This window comes from Apodemus sylvaticus, chromosome 23, assembly GCF_947179515.1.
Source record: "Apodemus sylvaticus chromosome 23, mApoSyl1.1, whole genome shotgun sequence".
NCBI classification, from domain to species: Eukaryota; Metazoa; Chordata; class Mammalia; order Rodentia; family Muridae; genus Apodemus; species Apodemus sylvaticus.
Genome location: NC_067494.1, coordinates 56,684,030 through 56,703,085, shown reverse-complemented (window position 1 = coordinate 56,703,085; position 19,056 = coordinate 56,684,030). Strand labels below are relative to the sequence as shown.

General features: G+C 36.6%; 3 protein-coding genes across 10 annotated transcripts in view; 1 reads left to right on the top strand and 2 right to left on the bottom strand.

Moving 5' to 3' along the window:
* The window catches only part of LOC127673894 (zinc finger protein 420-like), a 261,819-nt gene that overhangs the window by 49,598 nt on the left and 193,165 nt on the right, over window positions 1–19,056 (bottom strand). The window contains exon 1 of one of the 4 annotated variants that reach the window (XM_052169646.1): window positions 18,826–18,908. The exons of the other annotated variants lie outside the window; for them this stretch is intronic. The gene's annotated coding sequence lies outside the window, so the exon portion shown is untranslated. Of the gene's footprint in view, window positions 1–18,825; window positions 18,909–19,056 lie in introns of those variants that run through there. 4 annotated transcript variants of the gene reach the window in all.
* LOC127673908 (zinc finger protein 420-like) overlaps window positions 1–19,056 on the top strand; it is a 75,817-nt gene that overhangs the window by 29,051 nt on the left and 27,710 nt on the right. The gene's annotated exons all lie outside the window — the stretch shown is intronic.
* The window catches only part of LOC127673904 (zinc finger protein 501-like), a 210,918-nt gene continuing 193,366 nt past the window's right edge, over window positions 1,505–19,056 (bottom strand). For 3 of the 5 annotated variants that reach the window (XM_052169674.1, XM_052169677.1, XM_052169675.1), the window contains exons 2-5: window positions 17,767–17,834; window positions 7,773–7,843; window positions 5,172–5,298; window positions 1,505–3,990 (exon numbers count right to left, since the gene is read on the bottom strand). In XM_052169674.1, the coding sequence (XP_052025634.1) occupies window positions 2,612–3,990; window positions 5,172–5,298; window positions 7,773–7,843; window positions 17,767–17,834 (1,645 nt within the window). In that variant the 3' untranslated portion in view covers window positions 1,505–2,611. Of the gene's footprint in view, window positions 3,991–5,171; window positions 5,299–7,772; window positions 7,844–17,766; window positions 17,835–18,825; window positions 18,850–19,056 lie in introns of those variants that run through there. The other 2 variants (XM_052169679.1, XM_052169676.1) reach the window with 2 other exon arrangements.

Here is a 19,056-nt window from a genome sequence, read left to right as displayed (position 1 = left end):
CTTGGGTTATATTTACCCGTGAGACAGCAGCAGCAGCTTGTGTGTGTGCGCGCACGTATGTGAGTCAATCTCTTCATTCAAGACATGAGTCAGCAACAAAACAGACTGTTCCCAAGAAATATGTTGCTGTGATCCTTCCATTTTTGTGCAAGAGTAATTTCTGAGTCACCTGTAGAAGGAAAGATCATGGTCCAGGGTCCAGGCTTACTGTCAGTTTGTGGATCATTGAAAGAGGTCATACAAAGACAGAATACAGGTGTTTATGGAGCATCAGAGAAGAGGGTGCTATCTTTTACAGCAGTCATGAAGGTTGGGAAAATCTACAGGGAATCAAATAAAAGTATAGTTCCAAAACTGTGTCCTGGTGATAGACATTACCCAGAGTTGTCTTTATGTTTGAGTCTGAATTCATAATTAGACCCTCATGATTCAGACACTTTCTAATGACCCAAGAACAATGCCTACCACAGGCAAACACCTAAACTTCAGGAGACATCCTAATCACATACAACAAATTGTGTGATGAATTTTTAGCAAAGCAAACGACAAATATTATGTATTTGACCTACTGTACATGTAATACCTTCTAAGTGTCACATTTCAGGTTGTGGCTTACATTCATTTCTGAGCACTTGAGTAATATTGACATCCCACGTTTTTGTTCGGAGGACCAGTATTTCAATTTCAGAATCTCATGCAAATCCTGTGGTGTTTGCTTTTATCACATACATGTGAAAACTATTTCCTAATTTAAATCTGCAAAATGTGAAATATAATTTCCATGTACCTCAAGCCACATTCCAAAAATGATTTCATGTCCTTGCACATGGTAGTTGAGACACAAATAACTCTATAACCAGTAAACTAGTTTTTCAAAGATACAAAATGTCTTTCAATGCAAAATAAAACACCTGATTAGTCATTTGTCTTTAATTATGTTCATTTCTAAGAGACATTTAAAGGAGTGCCAGAAAGGAAGCCTGTGACATACCATAGAATGATTAGCACAAAGTTATTTGAATTTAAGGAAGAGAAGAGGCTTTTCACTCAGGTTCCCAACGACTACACTCAGTGTGGAGCCATCGTAATGTTACCTAGTACTACTAAGGCAGTAAGCCTGGAACATTGAACTCAATCTTCCATATTTTAATTAACACAAATGCATTCTCCCTAGTGCAATAGTTCCAACATTCCTAACGCTGCAGCACTGACACACAACTCAATGTATTCTTATTCAGGCAGACATACCTGGAGACAAAGGAATGGTATCTCAGTCCTAAGACCATTTAAAATATGTGTTTTCCTATGGTCTTGAGCAAACCCCATGAGAAGGTCATCCCACCCCTAAAGGGTTTGCCAACTTCAGGATGAAAAACACTACTCTAGTATTACTGTTATGTTATCTTAGTGGATTCAGTTATGTTTTATGAGAGACATTTTCTGGGGAAATGCAACATATATACTCATCTACCCACTCCAAGTAGAGACTGAAAACAAACAAATCCAACTTGCTGAATCAATGAGATTTATTGGAGTTATATACTGGAGTATGGGCAAGGAGTTAGTGGCCAAAGCCAAAGGGTTTAAACATAGTTACTCTCCTAAACCTTGAAACAAGCATATGATACAGATTTTCAATACTGGACATTTGGAGGAAACTGCATATCTGTAAGCACATCTACAGGATAAAGAACATCCTATCTTGATGGCTTAGTTTGCCATACCCTCTTTTAAGAAGTATAATTTGTGTGACTTTTTTTCATTTGGATTAGACATGTAGAATGTTATTGGTGTCATTATTTTGAGAGGAGTATTACCAATTCATCAATGGGTAATTCCTTTTGCAATGGATATTTCAGACTCCAAGAAACTAGTAGAGAATATTACATTATTTCAGGTTACCCCACTTGGTTTTTATTACGAACTATTTGAAGGGTGAACAAGTAATAAAGTTTAAAGAAAAATTTCTTTCACTGTCACATTCTGAGATGTTCTGTTAGCCTAAGTGCTTGAGTTTTTGTTCATTTTTTTTTTAATTTACTTATTTTATGTATGTAAGGACACTGCAGATGTCTTCAGACACACCAGAAGAGGGCATCAGATCCCATTACAGATGGTTGTGAGCCACCATGTGGTTGCTGGGATTTGAACTCAGGACCTCTGGAAGAGCAGCTAATGCTCTTAATCACTGAGCCATCTCTCCAACCCAGTGCTTGAGTTTTTAAGATTTGAACATCTACATAAAGATTTCCACAAGTTTCTTATGTTCATAACAATTCTCTTGTAAAGAGCTTGAAGTGCCAGAAAAATACTGCTTGCATAAAAGCACATGCCACACTTTTGAAAGTGGAAACTTTTTTCCTACCATGAATTACATGATTTTTTTTTTAGACCTGAGATACTAGAAAAGAACTTTCTTCATACATAGTTCCTATATAGTATCTCTCCTTTATGTGTTTTCTGATATATTCTAAGAGATAAGTCAACAGTGAAGGATTTGCACATTTACTAAATTTGTAAGGTCTCTCTCCTGTACATACTCTCTGATGACTTCTAAAATGATCTTTCTTCATAAAGGATTTGTCTCATTCACCTTATTTGTAATGTTTCTCTAATGTATGCATTCTCTGATGGTGTTAACATTACATCTCTGGGTAAAGAATTTATCACATTCACCATATTTATACAGTTTCTCTGTTGTATGTGTTCTCTGATGAATACTAAGGCTACATTTTTGGGTAAAGCATTTGTCACAATCACTACAATTGTATAGTTTACCACCTAGATGAATTCGCTGATGAATTCTAAGCTCACTTTTCAGGGTAAAGCATTTGTCACATTCACTACACTTATAAGGTTTCTCTCCTGTATGAATTCTCTGATGTCTTCTAAGATCACCTTTCTGGGTGAAGCATTTTTCACATTCACTACATTTGTAAGGTTTCTCTCCTGTATGAACTCTCTGATGTCTTCTAAGAATGTCCTTCTGGGTGAAACATTTGTTACATTCACTACATTTATAAGGTTTCTCTCCTGTATGAATTCTCTGATGTCTTCTAAGATTGCCTTTCTGTGTAAAAGATCTGATACATTCAGTACATTTGTAAGGTTTCCCGCCTGTATGAATTCGTTGATGAATTCCAAGGTCACTTTTGACAGTAAAGCATTTTTCACATTCATTACATTTGTAAGGTTTCTCTCCTGTATGAATTCTATGATGAATAATAAGATCTCCTTTGCGTGTAAAGCATTTGGCACATTCAGTACATTTGTAAGGTTTCTCTCCTGTATGAATTCTCTGATGAATTCTAAGATTGCGTTTCCGGTTAAAAGATTTGATACATTCACAACATTTGTAAGGTTTCCCTCCTGTATGAATTCTTTGATGACTTCTAAGACCACCTTTGTGGGTAAAGCACTTGTCACATTCACTACATTTGTAAGGTTTCTCTCCTGTATGAATTCTTTCATGAATAATAACGTCTCCTTTGCGGGTAAAGCATTTGTCACATTTACTACATTTGTAAGGTTTCTCTCCTGTATGAATTCTCTGATGACTCCAAAGATCTCCTTTGCGGGTGAAGCATTTGTCACATTTATTGCATTTGTAAGGTTTATTTCCATTATTGCTTTGTTTAAATGTGAGTTCATGTTTAGTGTCCAAAACCTTATCAAGCTCTGTGTTGTGTTCTTTTTGTCCTATGTGGATTCCTTGATAAAGACTAATGATAGAGCACAAATTTAAACAGTTTACACAATTTTTACATCTGCAAGGTTCTTTGGTGTTCATAGAACCATGTCTACTTATATATGATGCTTCAAAAGATATATCTCTGTGACTAGTTTTATAAGATGTACTTTGGATGGATTCATGAATGAGTTTTCCAAGTTCATAACATTTATAAGACTGTATATTCACATGATTGTGGATAATACACTGTGTGTCTTCATCCAAGACGTTCTCATATTTATGAGATAAGTGATGACTCTCTGAAAAAAAAAAAGTAAAATTAGAGATGACAAGTATCAATCGATGAGTAAGACACTATCCTGTGTTTGCTGAAACTTTCTAAGGTAAATTAGCCATTCTCAAAGATAGGGATCTCAAAAAAGGTCTTTCTTGTGTCAAAATCATTACATGGATGCTTAGAAGAACTGCAAATCTCTTCTATATAAAATGACTGGAAATATAAATAGCCTTCTAATTCTTATTTAATACAGTTCTCTGCAGAAGGTAGGGAGAACAGGTGTTTGAGCAGTAAAGAACTTTTAAAAAATGAGCTCACTTAAGGATTATATAAACAAAATTTCTCTATTTTGTTCTTTATGTGTTGTGACACAGTGAGACTGTGTAGCTTTGGCCATCTAGGAATTCATTATGTAATCTATATTGGCATGAAACTCATGATATAAAAACTATGTTGTGTATTGCCCACTAAGGCCAGACCAGGTACTGCTATATATGTTCAGGGACCTCAGAGAAGCTCGTGTATGTTGCCTGGTTGGTGGCTCCATGTTTAAGAGATCTCAGACGTACCTAACACTCAAGAGAGTAGGGGTACCAGAGAGTGGCAAGGACTGGAGATGGGGAGGGGGCATCCTTTGGAGACAGTGAGGAGGAGGAATGGATGAGGAACTGTGGGAGGGTAGACCAAGAGGGGGTAATGACTGGACTTTAAAAAAAAAGTAATAATAATAATAATAACAATAATAATGATAAAAACAAACCATGTTATAACAGTACTAAACATAGAGACCAGAGGTCAAAAAGTAAACAATTAAGCCACAACAAAATTCTCACAACCAACAGATCATTCTCTATTTAAAATATTCTGCATTTTTAAAATTCATAACTAAATAAATAGCTAAATACAATAATAAAATTTAAATATTTCAATTACTATGTATATGGAAATATATATTATTGCTCTCAATACTAAATTCTTTTCAACTGAGAAGTTCTGATTAAAAGTAAATACACAGTTTAGAGAGATTACACAAAATATAACACCTGTTCCTTTTCCAAAGAATGGGAAGAAATATAAAGGAAAGACAATGAAACCAGAGCTATCCTTATTCTGGAAGTTTCTAAACATTTCAGAGTTTACATAAACACACAGTAGGTCACTTAAATGAATGAATCAGGAATTCTACAAGAAGACTATTCTTACCCACAAAATATAGATTGTTGTAATTCTCCAACATCACATCCATATACAGTGCCCTCTGAGCACAGTCAAGATATTTCCATTCATCCTGTGAGAAGTCCACAGCCACATCCTTGAATGTTAACTGACCCTGTAATGGAAAATTACCTGTTTACCAAGTGCTGCTGGACACAAGTGTTTTCTTAGGTAGAATAAAGAATATGAAGAAATTTGTGATGAGTCATGACAAATATGTCAAGACAAACATCTACAAATGTTGGAGAAATGTGTTAGAAGTTAAGCATTGCAGCTCTTGTACAGACAATGTATAGAATGAAATATTACATTGCTTACATTCATTATGCCCCTCCCCTACAGAAAACATTTTCTGATGTTTTCTACAACCTAAGCCACAGATGAAGGATACGCCACCATCACTTCATTTGAAATTCTGTCTGAAATTAGGATTTTATAATCCAGAGTTGTTTCCCAGCACCCGCATGGAACTACACAACAGATTATTAATCCCAATTCGTTGAAATCCAATGCTCTCTTCTGAACTTTATAGGCTGAAGGGATACACAGGATATGTAAAAACATTCAAGCAAATGTAGCAACATACATATAAGAAAATTAAATTTGAATTTTAATAAAAGATGCTATCTAAAATAATTATAGAATATATTCTGAATAATGAAATAAATAGAAAAACAGTATTAGACAGCATGACAATTATTTAAATTTTTTCAACATTGCCATATGTAATACAGATATTAAGAATTTCATAAATTCAATAAGGTCTTGTGCTGTGAATAATTACTGTATGTGTAAATAAGTGACATTGACAGTGCATTCAGATGAAGTTGAATCATTTTATTTGATCTAACTGAGTTTTTAATTGAGAAATAATTATACTAATTATTTAAGAATTTTTTAAAAACCTGACTGTTCATGAGTCTGACTTAAATGGAAATTTGAATCTTGAAATGTTAAATATATTTTATGTGCTGTGCATAGCTAGAGACAGTAGTAGTGTTTATAGTACTTATAAAATAAATGAAGCCAAAGAGAAAAAGAAAATAACCATTTATATACTGAGATCTTTCCTCATTGTCTTAGGGTTTTATTGCTGTGAAGAGACACCAAAACAAAGGCAATTCTTATACAGGACAACATTTAATTGTGGCTGGCTGACAGGTACTGAGGTTCAGTCATTATCATTATGGTGGGAACCAGAGCAGAGTCAAGGTAGGCATAGTGCTTGTGATGGTTTATATATGGTTAGGCCAGGGAGTGGCACTATGAGAAGGTGTAGTCTTATTAGAGGTCTGTCATTGTACATGTGGGTTTTAATACCCTAGTCCTAGCTGCCTGGGAGTGAGCTTTTTGCTAGAAGCCTTCAGATGAAGATATAGAATTCTTTTTTTTTTTTTTTTTTTTTTTTGGTTTTTTTGAGACAGGGTTTCTCTGTGTAGCCCTGGCTGTCCTCGAACACAAAAATCCGCCTGCCTCTGCCTCCCAAGTGCTGGGATTACTGGTGTGCGCCACCACGCCTGGCTGAAGATGTAGAATTCTTAGTTCCTCCTGTAAGATGCCTGACTGGACGCTGCCATGTTACTGCCTTGTTAATAATGGACTGAACCTTCAAACCTGTAAGCCAGCTCCAATTAAATGTTGACCTTATAAGAGTTAACTTGGTCATGGTGTCTGTTAACAGCAGTAAAACCCTAACAAAGACAGCGCTGGAGGAGGTTAAGAGTTCTATATATTCATCCAAAGGAATCCAGGAGCAAAGTAGCTTCAGGAAGCCAGAAGAGTATCAAGGCCCACCTGCACAGTAACACACTTCTTCTCACAAGGCCATACCTACTCTAACAAGGCCACTCCCTGGTCCAAGCATGCTCAAACCACCACACACACAGAGACTGAGCAGAGTATCTTCCAAGAGAGATGTCAAGTGTCCAAACAAAACCATTGTCACTGTGTGACATAAAATGCCATAAAGAGATACCAGATTGCTGAAATCTCCATCAACCTACAACACATCTACGTTTTTGCAGGAGAAAACCACATATTCCTTCCATCATCTGTGCCTATGGGGAGCTGAAATATTTATCATTAGGATTTAAGACAGTGAGTGTATTATAATTCTACCCTTCCATAAATTCTACCCTTCCATGTATTGCTCGGTGATGTCACTGTACATGTATGTGCAGATCCAAATTCACAAGGTTATTTCTGAAAATATGACTTTTCCTGAAATGCAATTTATATGACACAGGAGACTTTCCTTTCCTAGTAATATTAAAGGACCCAAGTCCATCTAATGTAGAAATTGGTCATAAATATATTTTTGAACATCATTTACAATAGTCTTTAAGATCTTAAGGTCATCATCAGTCCTTGGCAATTTATGTCCTCACAGTATAACATCCAGTGAAAACATAATCAGGTAGGGCTGCACTAGTCCTATTATAAGTGAAAGATCTGAAGAATTAATTTTGATTATTGGAGAAGAACAAAGATAAATCACAGAAAACGAACATGTTAGATAACATTACCATAGGTAGAGAACAATTTAAATAATAACAAGAATTTTCAAAGAAATACAAATAGAACTCTGACCTGGGGAGCATTTACCAGAGAAGCATTCATTCTTCTTGCTGTTCTCCGAGTTTCTGTCTCAGCAATATAGACTGGAATTCAAATTGAAATTTCACATCAAGGTTGCAAAAAATTAAAAGCTAAAATTAATACAATACTGTCACGGACAATGCTAAAGCAGATAAAGAGACACAAAAACAAAAATGATACAAGAATAGTGTCAACATTCTTACAGATAGGAGAGCTTGGAATGACATTTAATGTAGCAAGGAAAATGACTACAATCTCAGGCCTTTTTCAAACCTCAACAGTTAAGAGACACAAAATAGAGCAAATGTATACCTGCTCAAGACACTACTTCTCAGTTATTCTGGCAACTTACGATTCAAGGACCAGAGTCAGGGACTTATGGATAGTGGGTACTAAGATGGATGTCTAGCACTAAATGGAGTTTGATTAGCCATCACTGACCCTTTGTACAAATTTCATTTTATTCTACCTAAAAGATACAGTACATCTACTTTTCCATGTGTTTCCTGTCGTTATGGAGTACAGAGAGAGATTCTACCTGCCAAGCACCACGTTTTGCCATTTTATCATTGGTCCTGAAGTAAATGTATCTTTCTGATTTACTCTTCCTTTCAATGTTGAACTCTTTCTAAGTCTCCTTTGTGTAAGAATATTGGTCACTTGAAATCCACATGAATGCATTTTTAAGTAGCTTACTACAATTCAGGACACACATCTCTTTAAATTGAATGTCTACAAATGTTCTAAGCCAGCAGAACTCTATCTTTTTAATGGTATGACCTTTTAATACACTCATAATACACTTGTAAGTTAATGTGGTAGACACACCTGTAGATTGCTACAGAAGTGGTATATCAATTACTAATACCATCAGAAATATATGTTTATGGTAGTCTTAGGTGACCCTTATGAAAGAGTCAATTGACCCCAAGGGTCACAACTCACAAGTTGAAATGACTGTTCTACGTAATGTCAAGGCAGAATCATGAAGAAGTAGACATGGCAGAAACTCTGTGATGACTGCTACGAATAAGAGAATGTACACAGAGATGAAGTGAATCATTACTGGATATGCCCTTAGAGGAAGGATTTACTCATTAGGTCGGATCCATTGAAATCCTATCACTTTTGGAAACATTGTCACGGACAGGCATACCTTTGTGTCTTGGTATATTGTTACAGTTAGTTTTCAGGTTCCCAAATTTACTAAGGACTCCAGTGAGATTCCTCAATTCCTGACTGTTGTGCATTACCTCTACAATGATAACTCATATAGTTGAACATGAAAATAAGAATGTGTGACATGGGACTCCTGTCATATATACCTGTATACACACATTCACACTCAAGCATACAAATATATACATACATATATGCATACATTTATGTTTGTCTCAAAGATAATGACTCATTCTGAATGTTAAAATCCTATTACATCACAAAGTTGTCATAACCATGATATTAGCATATATGCAATTCATTTGATGTATTATATTGACTTTATATTTCACTCATATTAAATAGTTCTCCAGACATTTAACAGGCACTTATATGGATTCATTCTATGCCACTTTCTATATAGTTTAGGATGACAATGGGAAACACCAGAAGGATGACATGCTATAGAAAGTTATATAAAACTACTGAGAATTAAAGAGGAAAATACAGTTTCCTATAAACAATTGAAAATGAACTTTTTCACGTCATAAAACTAGGTAAGTTTTGTTTCCAGTAAAAATGTCTGAGGATTGGACAGACTCAGCAATGAATTCTTCATTTTTTTTTTTAAGAAAAAGCTATAATAATCTTGAAGAGAATATTGCAGAATATAAAATGAAAAGGAATGTTACACAGTCATCACAAAAAGCTAGCTTTATCTTGATTCAGAAAGCAGATGAGCAAAAAACCAAAACAAAACAAAAAGCAAACAAAAAACAAAAACAAAAAGTCATAGATCAGTTGTAAGGATGTATATTGACCTTAGAGGTTTTTTCTAATGGATACAGAAAGGGTACTAAACTTGATTTCATGCCAAGGATACAAGACTGTTTCAACCACACACAAACCAAATAATTTAAGGCACAAAATATGTAATAAGTGACAGAAGACACAAAACCATGTCAACATATCCATGAAAGGCCTGAGGCAAATTATCACCTTAGATCACTATGAAGGCACTGAAGAATGTGAAGAGTATCAGTCTGTGCTTTCCCAGCACTGGTGCATGTGGGTGCTGGGTCTCGGGAAAGCACTGATACACTGCTCTGTGGATGGGAAGACACAGTCTAAGATAGGGAGCTGAAGTTAGGGTTTCCTGACTTCTGGGTCTCCAGTTGCTATTGGAGAACCACAAAGAAATGTTGGGAACAAAGGGTCAGGGATCCACAGGCCCACAATGAGGGCTGAACCAGGGCTCCCAAAATCCTAGACACCTAGGCATCACTGAGTTGCAAGAAGTTGGGAGCATAGTCAGGGACCTGCAGGCTGAGGACGATGTCTAGCCCAAGGCTGGGAATAAATAGGAGTTCAGGCTTATCTCATTTGTGATTGTCCATAGATTGTCCTTAGCTTGGCAGCAGTTATCTGGGGGCACAGATGGGCCTTAAACAAAACACTTAAACTGCAGCTCTATAGGAAAAGACCCTCTCCTTGCCCCCCACAGAGGTTCTCAAGGAAAAAGACAGTCCATGTTTATCCATGTTCATTGTGGAAAATAGATGTGTACCAACGTCTCAGGGTGGAACAGAATTAAATGCCTTTTGCAGGAAGGAATGTCTGGTAAGAGAAGCTTATTGACTAAACCCTCAAGGCCTCTAGGAACCTTATTAGCACAGAGAACTCCATTTTGAGCTACATGACTGACACAGGGAGTTTGGCATGTGTTCCCAACCAGAAATCTAAGAGGTAGCAGGCAGGTGACTACCATCTCTCAGGTGAGTACCTGAATACTAGAGTCTCTGACCCACTCTACCTTACCATGTTTCCTGGCATAGTTCATCGTCCCACATGAAAGCAGAAGGAACATACCACAGTATATATAATCAAGATAGTAGCCAACACCCTGTCTTTACAAAATTTGACAACAGCTGTCATCACTCTACTATACGCAGAAGAAAATCAAGGATGTGTAATTTCTTCACAATAACCCATAACAGTGCATCATTGCTTATAAAGAGCAAGAAAGACCTACAACATTTTTAATCTGACAAATAAGAAGGAAAGCATTTTCCCCAAATTACACAATTTGGGAAACACAATTCTTTGATTCAAAGACTACAAGAATTCCACAAGAAAGCTCCAATCTGATAATACTCCTAATAAGGTATTTAAAGAAAATTCAAGAAAATATCACTTTATTTTACACATACCTAGAGATTTAAGCTGAGAAGTCAGCAGACTACTCATTGTCTAAAAACATTACAGATATGCTAGAGTAGCATTCAAACTGCTAAAAGTGCTCTGCAAACTGGCAAAACAATCATCAGTGGCTATACTCACATGCTAATCTCTAGTGTTGTAACACCAACCTGTGCTACACGGTATGCTGACCAGCACAATAGTGCCAAACTATTTTGTAAGTAACAAAAGCCTTTCTGGCTTGAATTGGGGTCAGCGCACAAAAGAAATGCATAGCTGATACTGGAAGCCAGCCAAACGTTAATGACAGGAAAGATCACAGGCTCAAGAGGGAATCTATGAATGATATATTGCTACAAGTATATTGTAGTTAGGATTTCCATTGCTGTCAAGAGACTCCAAGACCAAGTCAACTTTTATAAAAGACAACATTTAATTGGGGTCAGCATACAAGGTCAGAAATATCATCAAGTCAGAAAGCATATATAACAAAACAAAATCAATGCAATCCATTAGATAAACAAACTGAAAGAAAAAAATCCTCATTATCATTGCCTTAGAAGACTCAGACATGATCCATGGATAGATTTGGAACTCAAGAAACATTGAAGCATATTTAAGGTGATCTCCATCAAGATTATAGTTAAAAGCAAACTAAATAAAGAGAAACCCAAAGTGATTCTACTAAAATTAGGAATAAGTCAAAGCTGTCCACTCTTTCCTTGTGTGTTCAATGTAGTACATTAAGTTCGAGTTAGTGTAAGGTTAGAAATAAATGAGATCAAGGAAAAAAACTTAGAAATAAGTCAAAATATCATTATATATAAGTTATAAAATAATATACATGAGTGGCCCAGTCTAAAATCCATATACATATGGACACTTGATTTTTGATAAAGAAACCAGAAATACACCATGCAAAAAAGACAGCATCTTCAACAAACAGTACTGGTCTAACTGAACTTCTTCCTTGTTGATGAATGCAAATAAAACCATTATCTATCACCCTGCATAAATTTCAGTCCAAGTAGATTAAAGACCTAGACTTATGGTTTCTATTGCTCTGAAGAGACACAATGACCACTACAAATCTCATAAAGGAAAACAGTTCATTGTAGCTGGCTTACACTTTCAGAAATTGCCAGGAGCCTGCCTGGTCATGTGGTCTCCCTGTAACGAAGTCAATTAGGGGAGCATTGGTGGTGGTGGTGGTGGGGGGCATCAGCAAAATACCATCCAACAAAACTGAATTTTCAGAGAACCCTTAAGTTTCCACTTCAGGAGTGAGTTATGGAAATCCATACTGTCTAATACCATGGTAGGTGGCTACCCACTGCAAACCTCAACCACACATGAAATACAAGGGAAACAAATGGGATGGAAATGTAACAAAGAATGGGACAGATAATCAAGAGAGGGTCTTCCCCAGGGTCACTGTGGCACTGTGTGGAGGACTCACAGATGCATGAGACTAATGCCCACATCCTCCTCTTCCGTTCAGAACCATGTGGCTGCCTAGGTCCCATATACACTGGAGTGAGACAGTGAGAATGTCACTCAATGTACTTGGTTTCAGTGAACTTCCCACCTGTAGAATGGAAGAGTTTGTTGATTTTGACTAAGGACACAATTAACACGGAGCCCTTAACCCAACTTATTTTACTAATGCAGATGTTGGATGATAGCATTCTACTGTAATTTAAATTATTCCATAATTAGAGTGGATCCTCATAAAAAGTTACTGCTATGTACGTAACTATATCATCAAATGATAAATCTTTTGCCACATTACAATGAGCAAGGAATGTTTGCCACTCTGGGCTCCATTTATATGAACAATTTTTGTTTTGTTTTGTTTTGTTTTGTCGAGACAGGGTTTCTCTGTGTAGCCCTGACTGTCCTGGAACTCACTCTGTAGACCAGGCTGGCCTCGAACTCAGAAATCCGCCTGCCTCTGCCTCCCAAGTGCTGGGATTACAGGCGCCACCACCGCCCAGCTGAACAACTTTTTTTTTTAATCAGATCATCCCTAACAATTCCAATATTTACTTAAGGTGTGAGCTGTCTTGTCACATATCCATGCTCCATATTTACTCTCACATTAAGAAGGACAACTTTACTGTTCTTGTACTGTTATTTGGACTACCTCTCAATACCTTCAGATTGTTTATAGTTTCTCTTTTTAAAGTCTATTTATTTATTTTGGAGGGGTAATTTTGCCTGAATGTAGGTCAATGCACACAGCCTACTGTAGGCAGAAGAATAAAAGAATCTCAGGAGGAATCACTATGCTTGACCTCAAACTGTGACCTCAAACTATAGACCAATAGTGATAAAAAAACACATATTACTGGTTCAAAGACAGACAGGTCAGTCAATCGAATAGAATTGAAGACCCAGAAATAAACTCATAGACCTACAGACACTTGATCTTTTACAAAACTCCAAAAACTGTGGTGGTCTAACTGGTGGTCTACATATAAAAGAATGTGAATTCATTGGTACTCCATAAAGCTCAAATTCAAGTGGTGAGGGTCCTCAACATAAAACCAGGTATTCTGAATCTACTAAAAGAGAAAGTGGAAAATGCCTCACACCCACTGGCACAGGGGGAAATGTCCTCAACAGAACACCAGTGGTTCAGGCTCGAAGATCAAAAAGTAATAAATATGACCTTTTGAAACTGAAAAGCTTCTATAAGGCAAAGGACACTATCAACAGGACAAACGGGCATCCTACAGATTGGGAAAAGATTTTCCCTAACCCTACATCACGTAGAAGGCTAATATCCAAAATATATGAAGAACTCAAGAAGTGAGACTCTAGAAAACACAACCCAATTACAAAATGAGGTACAGAGCTAAACAGAGAATTTTCAATGAAGGATTCTCAAACTGTCAAGATGCACATAATAAAATGTTTAATGTTCTCAGTCATCAGAAAAATCTGAATCAAAACTACCCTGAGATTCTCCCTTACACCAATCAGAATGGCTCAAAACCTCAAGAGAGAACACATGCTGATGTGGATGTGGGGAAAGAGGAACACTCTTCCACTGCTAGTGGACTTGCAGAATGGTACAAGCCAGATAAGCCTTAACTGAAGAATGTAAATGGAAAATGAGGTTCATGTACACAGTGGAATGCTATTCGGCTATTAAAAATGAGGACATCATGAATTTTGCAGGCAAATGGATGGAAAATTTATTCTCCTGGGTGAGGTAACTCAAACCCAAAAGGACATGAATAGTATATACTCACTGATAAGTGGATATTAGCAAAAAAGTCCAGAATACTCATTATACAACTCACAGTCTATAATGTTAACTTCTGAAAGAAGGCTCAAGTGAGGACGCTTCATTCCCACTTAGAATGGGGAACCAAATAATTATGGGAGGGAGAGGGAAGGCAACAAGAGATTAAGAGTTCCCTCAGACAAGCACTCTACTGTTTTAACCTTTTCCTGTGCTGATGGTTTCAGAATAAACTAAACTAAACTAAACTAAACTATATGGGAAACTATTATGTTATGTTACTCATGTTATGGAGTAGGTTTTGGGGTCAAAGAGGTTTATTTTAATACTAAAAGAGCTTCATTTCAAAACTCACTTATAAAGCTTAAACTTAATAGGTTCTGACAGGCTAAAAACTGATGAAATTAATTGTAAGTTAAAGCTTTATTTAGTCTCTTGTTTTACCTTTGCAATGTACAATGCAGAACACAAACAGGAAAAAATTGTATAACTCAAATATGCTAAACAGATACTGGCCCTCAAATCAGAATGTCCCTGAATATAGCATTTAATGTATTTAAATTCTTTCAAATACTGTATTTATTGACAAATGTGCTTATTTATCCAGTTAAATACAATTTTAGTATACCTTAGCAGTATATTAGAACATGTTTGCTTGTCCATTTCTTTTAACTGCTAATCAGATGTCCAAAATATCCAAAATATATAAAAAACTCAAGAAACTAGGTGTGGGAAAAAAAACCAATCAAAACAAAAATCCAATTTAAATATAGGTGACAAATCTAAACAGAGGATTCTAAATGGAGGAAACTCAAATGGCCAAAACACACTTTAAAATATTTAATACCTCCAGGAATATGTAAACGAAGACTACTTTGAGATCCCATCTTGTACTTGTCAGAATAGCTAAAATCAGTAACACGAGTGACAGCTCATACTGGTAAGGATGTGGAGCAATACAAACAATCCTCCATTGCTAGAGGAGTGCAACACTGTACAGCCACCACTGATGGGAATCAAACTACTTCAAGATCTACCCATACCACTCTAGGGCATTTACCCAAAGCACACTCCAACCTACCCAAGGAACCTTGCTCAATCATGATGACTGCAGCTTTAAAAATAATACCCAGAAATTATAATCAACCTAGATTACCCTCAACAGAAGAATAAAGAAAATATAGTACACTTGCACAGAGATCATTTCTCAGATGTTAAAAAATAAATAAAAGGGGCATAATAGTTCAGGTCTTCAGAGCCACCTACTCCTCTGTGGCTGTCACTATGGCCAATTTCAGATTTGAAGGACAAGTAGTTATAGAGGTACTAGGAGAAGTCTGGGGTGTTGGACACTGTGACATAAGTGTTGGTAGCCTTAAATGAAGAACCACAGAAGCCAACCAGTGCTCTGGATATTTTAAAGTATCATTTAGGAGGTGCTACCATGGAAAACCCAGAAATAGAGCTGCTTTGACCAGAACTGGCAGAAATGAAAGAGAAACAAAACTACTGTAGACAAAAATAAGAAACTGAAAGCAAAGATTACTCAATATGAGCTACGTCAGGAGGAGAAGCGTGCTGAATAAGGTCCTACTCAGTCGAAAAGATACTGAAAACCGGTTTTGTACCACTTGAATAGCTTGAATGGTATATAATCATATCTGAAAAGATGCTATACACTTTTAATATGTTAAATTCACTCCTTACACTAGATCATGTCTGCAGTGCCACCAATGAATGCTCCTAAGGCTGTCACCATGGCCCATTACAATGCTGCCGACCTTATTAAAAAATACATAAAAAAGAATAGAAATTGCTAAGGCTCAAGAAAATTCATAAGGAAGGTAGATCACAATTATAGCCGGTAAGAGAAAAAGCAAAATCTATCAACTTACAAAAAAAAAAAAAAAAATTAAGAAACAATCAAATGGTACATTTCCAGAAAACTCTATGATCAACATGAGTGCATTTCACAAAAGTTTCCAAATATATAAAACAAGCAATGCCGGGCAGTGGTGGCACATGCCTTTAATCCCAGGACTCAGGAGGCAGAGGCCAAGAGGATATCTGAGTTCAAGGCCAGTCTGGTCTACAGAGTGAGTTCCAGTACAGCCAGGACTCTACAGAGAAACCTTGTCTTGAAAAACCAAATAAATAAATAAATAAATAAATAAATAAATAAATAAATAAAGCAATGACAGAAGTGTAGGAAACAGACAGTGAGACAGGTAAGCTTCAATGTCCACTACTGATTTTGAGTCTTCGCTTACATTTTACAGCACAGAAAAACAGTAATGACTAGCAGGCCTCCAGAAAACCACCCATACAACAGCGGAAGACACACAATCTTATCAAATTTCCTGTAGTATTGTCTCCTGTGTCCGTGTCAGAACAAGTCAGGAAGGCCAGGTGGCTCAAACCTTATACTGGGGAAAGGAGATCTCTAAGTTCACGGGAAGCCTTATCTACAGAGTCCCAGAACTGCCAGGACTACATAGACAAAGTGTCTAAAAAAGACAACAGTAACAACAATAAAAAAGTGTTCAAACCTAGTAAAAACCTGATTTAAAATTTTTCATCATTAAATCTTGAATGTTGACATCAATAGAAGACAGAAGAACACATAAAAGACCCAAACACTGAGTCTCTGCTAACATGTTCTCGTTCAATCATGTGAAGAAATATAAAAGAATGATTTTAAGATTAGAAATGCCAAAATCCTATAGGCATTTTGAAATATAAATAGAGAATTCTTTATATTCTTCTTAGCACATTCATGAAATGAGAAACCATCAAGAATTTTTTTAAAAATTTAGAGAAGAATCAAAATAAATGGTGATTTAAAAATATATTAAAATTATAGTAGTGCAAAATATTGACAGCTGGCAAAAAGATGGTCGACAGCAGATATCATTGGAAAGTTAATATAGATAGAGTTTAATACTCTGTAGAGATATTAATCAAATCTTATCAAAATCCTGCTGGCATTACTTTTGGAAATGGAGAAATTAAAATTAAACATAAAAGAAAAGAGAACCTAAAGGAAATGCAAAACGCTCTGAAACTCTAAGAGTGGGAAAAACTAAGAGGCATCCCTTGTTATGACAAACACTATCATTAGAATTAGAATTAGAAGCTATAAATGGAAAGGGGACAGCATCCTTCACATACAAAACCAAATTAAATTATGTTTGCCTCTGTATATAAATTCTTACATACATAGTCTTTTAATACGTACAATGGGAATATTCTTGTGTTATTCACATTGCAATTATCCAGAAATATTTGGAAGGAAATAGACTCTAGCAAAACAAATCTCAAGTCTTCTACTGGGATTTGAGGGCCTCCCCATCCTCCTCAATCCCTCGAACATACCTGGATCCTTTGGTACACTTTCCTCTCTTTGCCATCCAGGGCTCTCAGATTCACAGGTAAGTGCGTCCCTGCATATGGGAAAGATTCATTAGAAAGCATTCAGAACGTTTCATGGAACAAAAATAAACGATGCCTCCAAAAGGATAAACATGAAGGAGAGAGGAAATATCACAAATAAAAATGTCCCATTTCATCTAACGATTTCACTTCACTCTGGAGATGTGAGTCTCACACAGCTCAGACACAAGCAGAGTCATTCTCCCAGGAATCCTGAAAAGGAGCTAGGGAGACTGCAAGAAAACTATTGTCACCACAGAAACCAGAATGCTGCACTTCTCCAAAGAAAGTTTTCTGCAGGGTCAGCAGGATCTCAGCGTTCCCTCTCCTACAAGAAGTTCACAATCACAGCACTGATGTTAACAAACTTTACAATAAAAAACAACAGCTTGGCCCTATATGTATGGGCAGAGTGCTTTTCTTCAACTACAGAGACCTTTTTTCTGATACAGGAGAGTGATCATAATAGGACAAAAGATTTCTAAAACTTTACTCTATACTGGGTTTTCTAATTATAAAAATAGTGTTGTCTAATACAGTCACATAGCAATACTGAGCTTGCCTGGATCTAAGGTGTACCATAAGAAATCAGCATATGTTGACACATTTCTGAATGCTTTACATACATCCTGAACTGCATACAACTCAGATGAAAAATTCATGCTCAGTAAAAAAGTCTTCTTAGTAAATATTAATGATTACAATCCTAACCATAGCAATACATAAAGTATATTTCTGGTTCAACAAAAAAATCTGGCCTGGTTTTTCATATGATTATTATATATACAAAGCTCTACTTAGCAGGGCAAAAGAAATTCTCTTGAATAAGCAGTTAGTAAAACACAGGAGTTAGAAAACATGAATAAATTTACGTTCCATAAGCTTTGTAATTGACACAATAGCAAACAGCAGATAATGCAACTGCTCTATCATTTTTAATGAGTTATTTTATGACTGAATATTACACACACACACACACACGCACACAGGGGCTGCTCTGACCTGGGAGGTTCCAGGGACGCCGGGCTGCGGTTCCCGCCGCTGCGCTGCTGCCTCTCCCAGGCCCGCAGCCGGGAAACCGGGTGAAGAGAGTTTTCCGGTTTCCGGAGGAAACTAGGGCCGAAAACCCAGCGCTCAGTTCGAGTTCGCGTGGATCGCACAGGTAGCAAGGGAAGAGGATTTCCACGTCATTCTGGCCTGGCTGTTCGGAGCTGGCGACTTGGAAAGAACGGA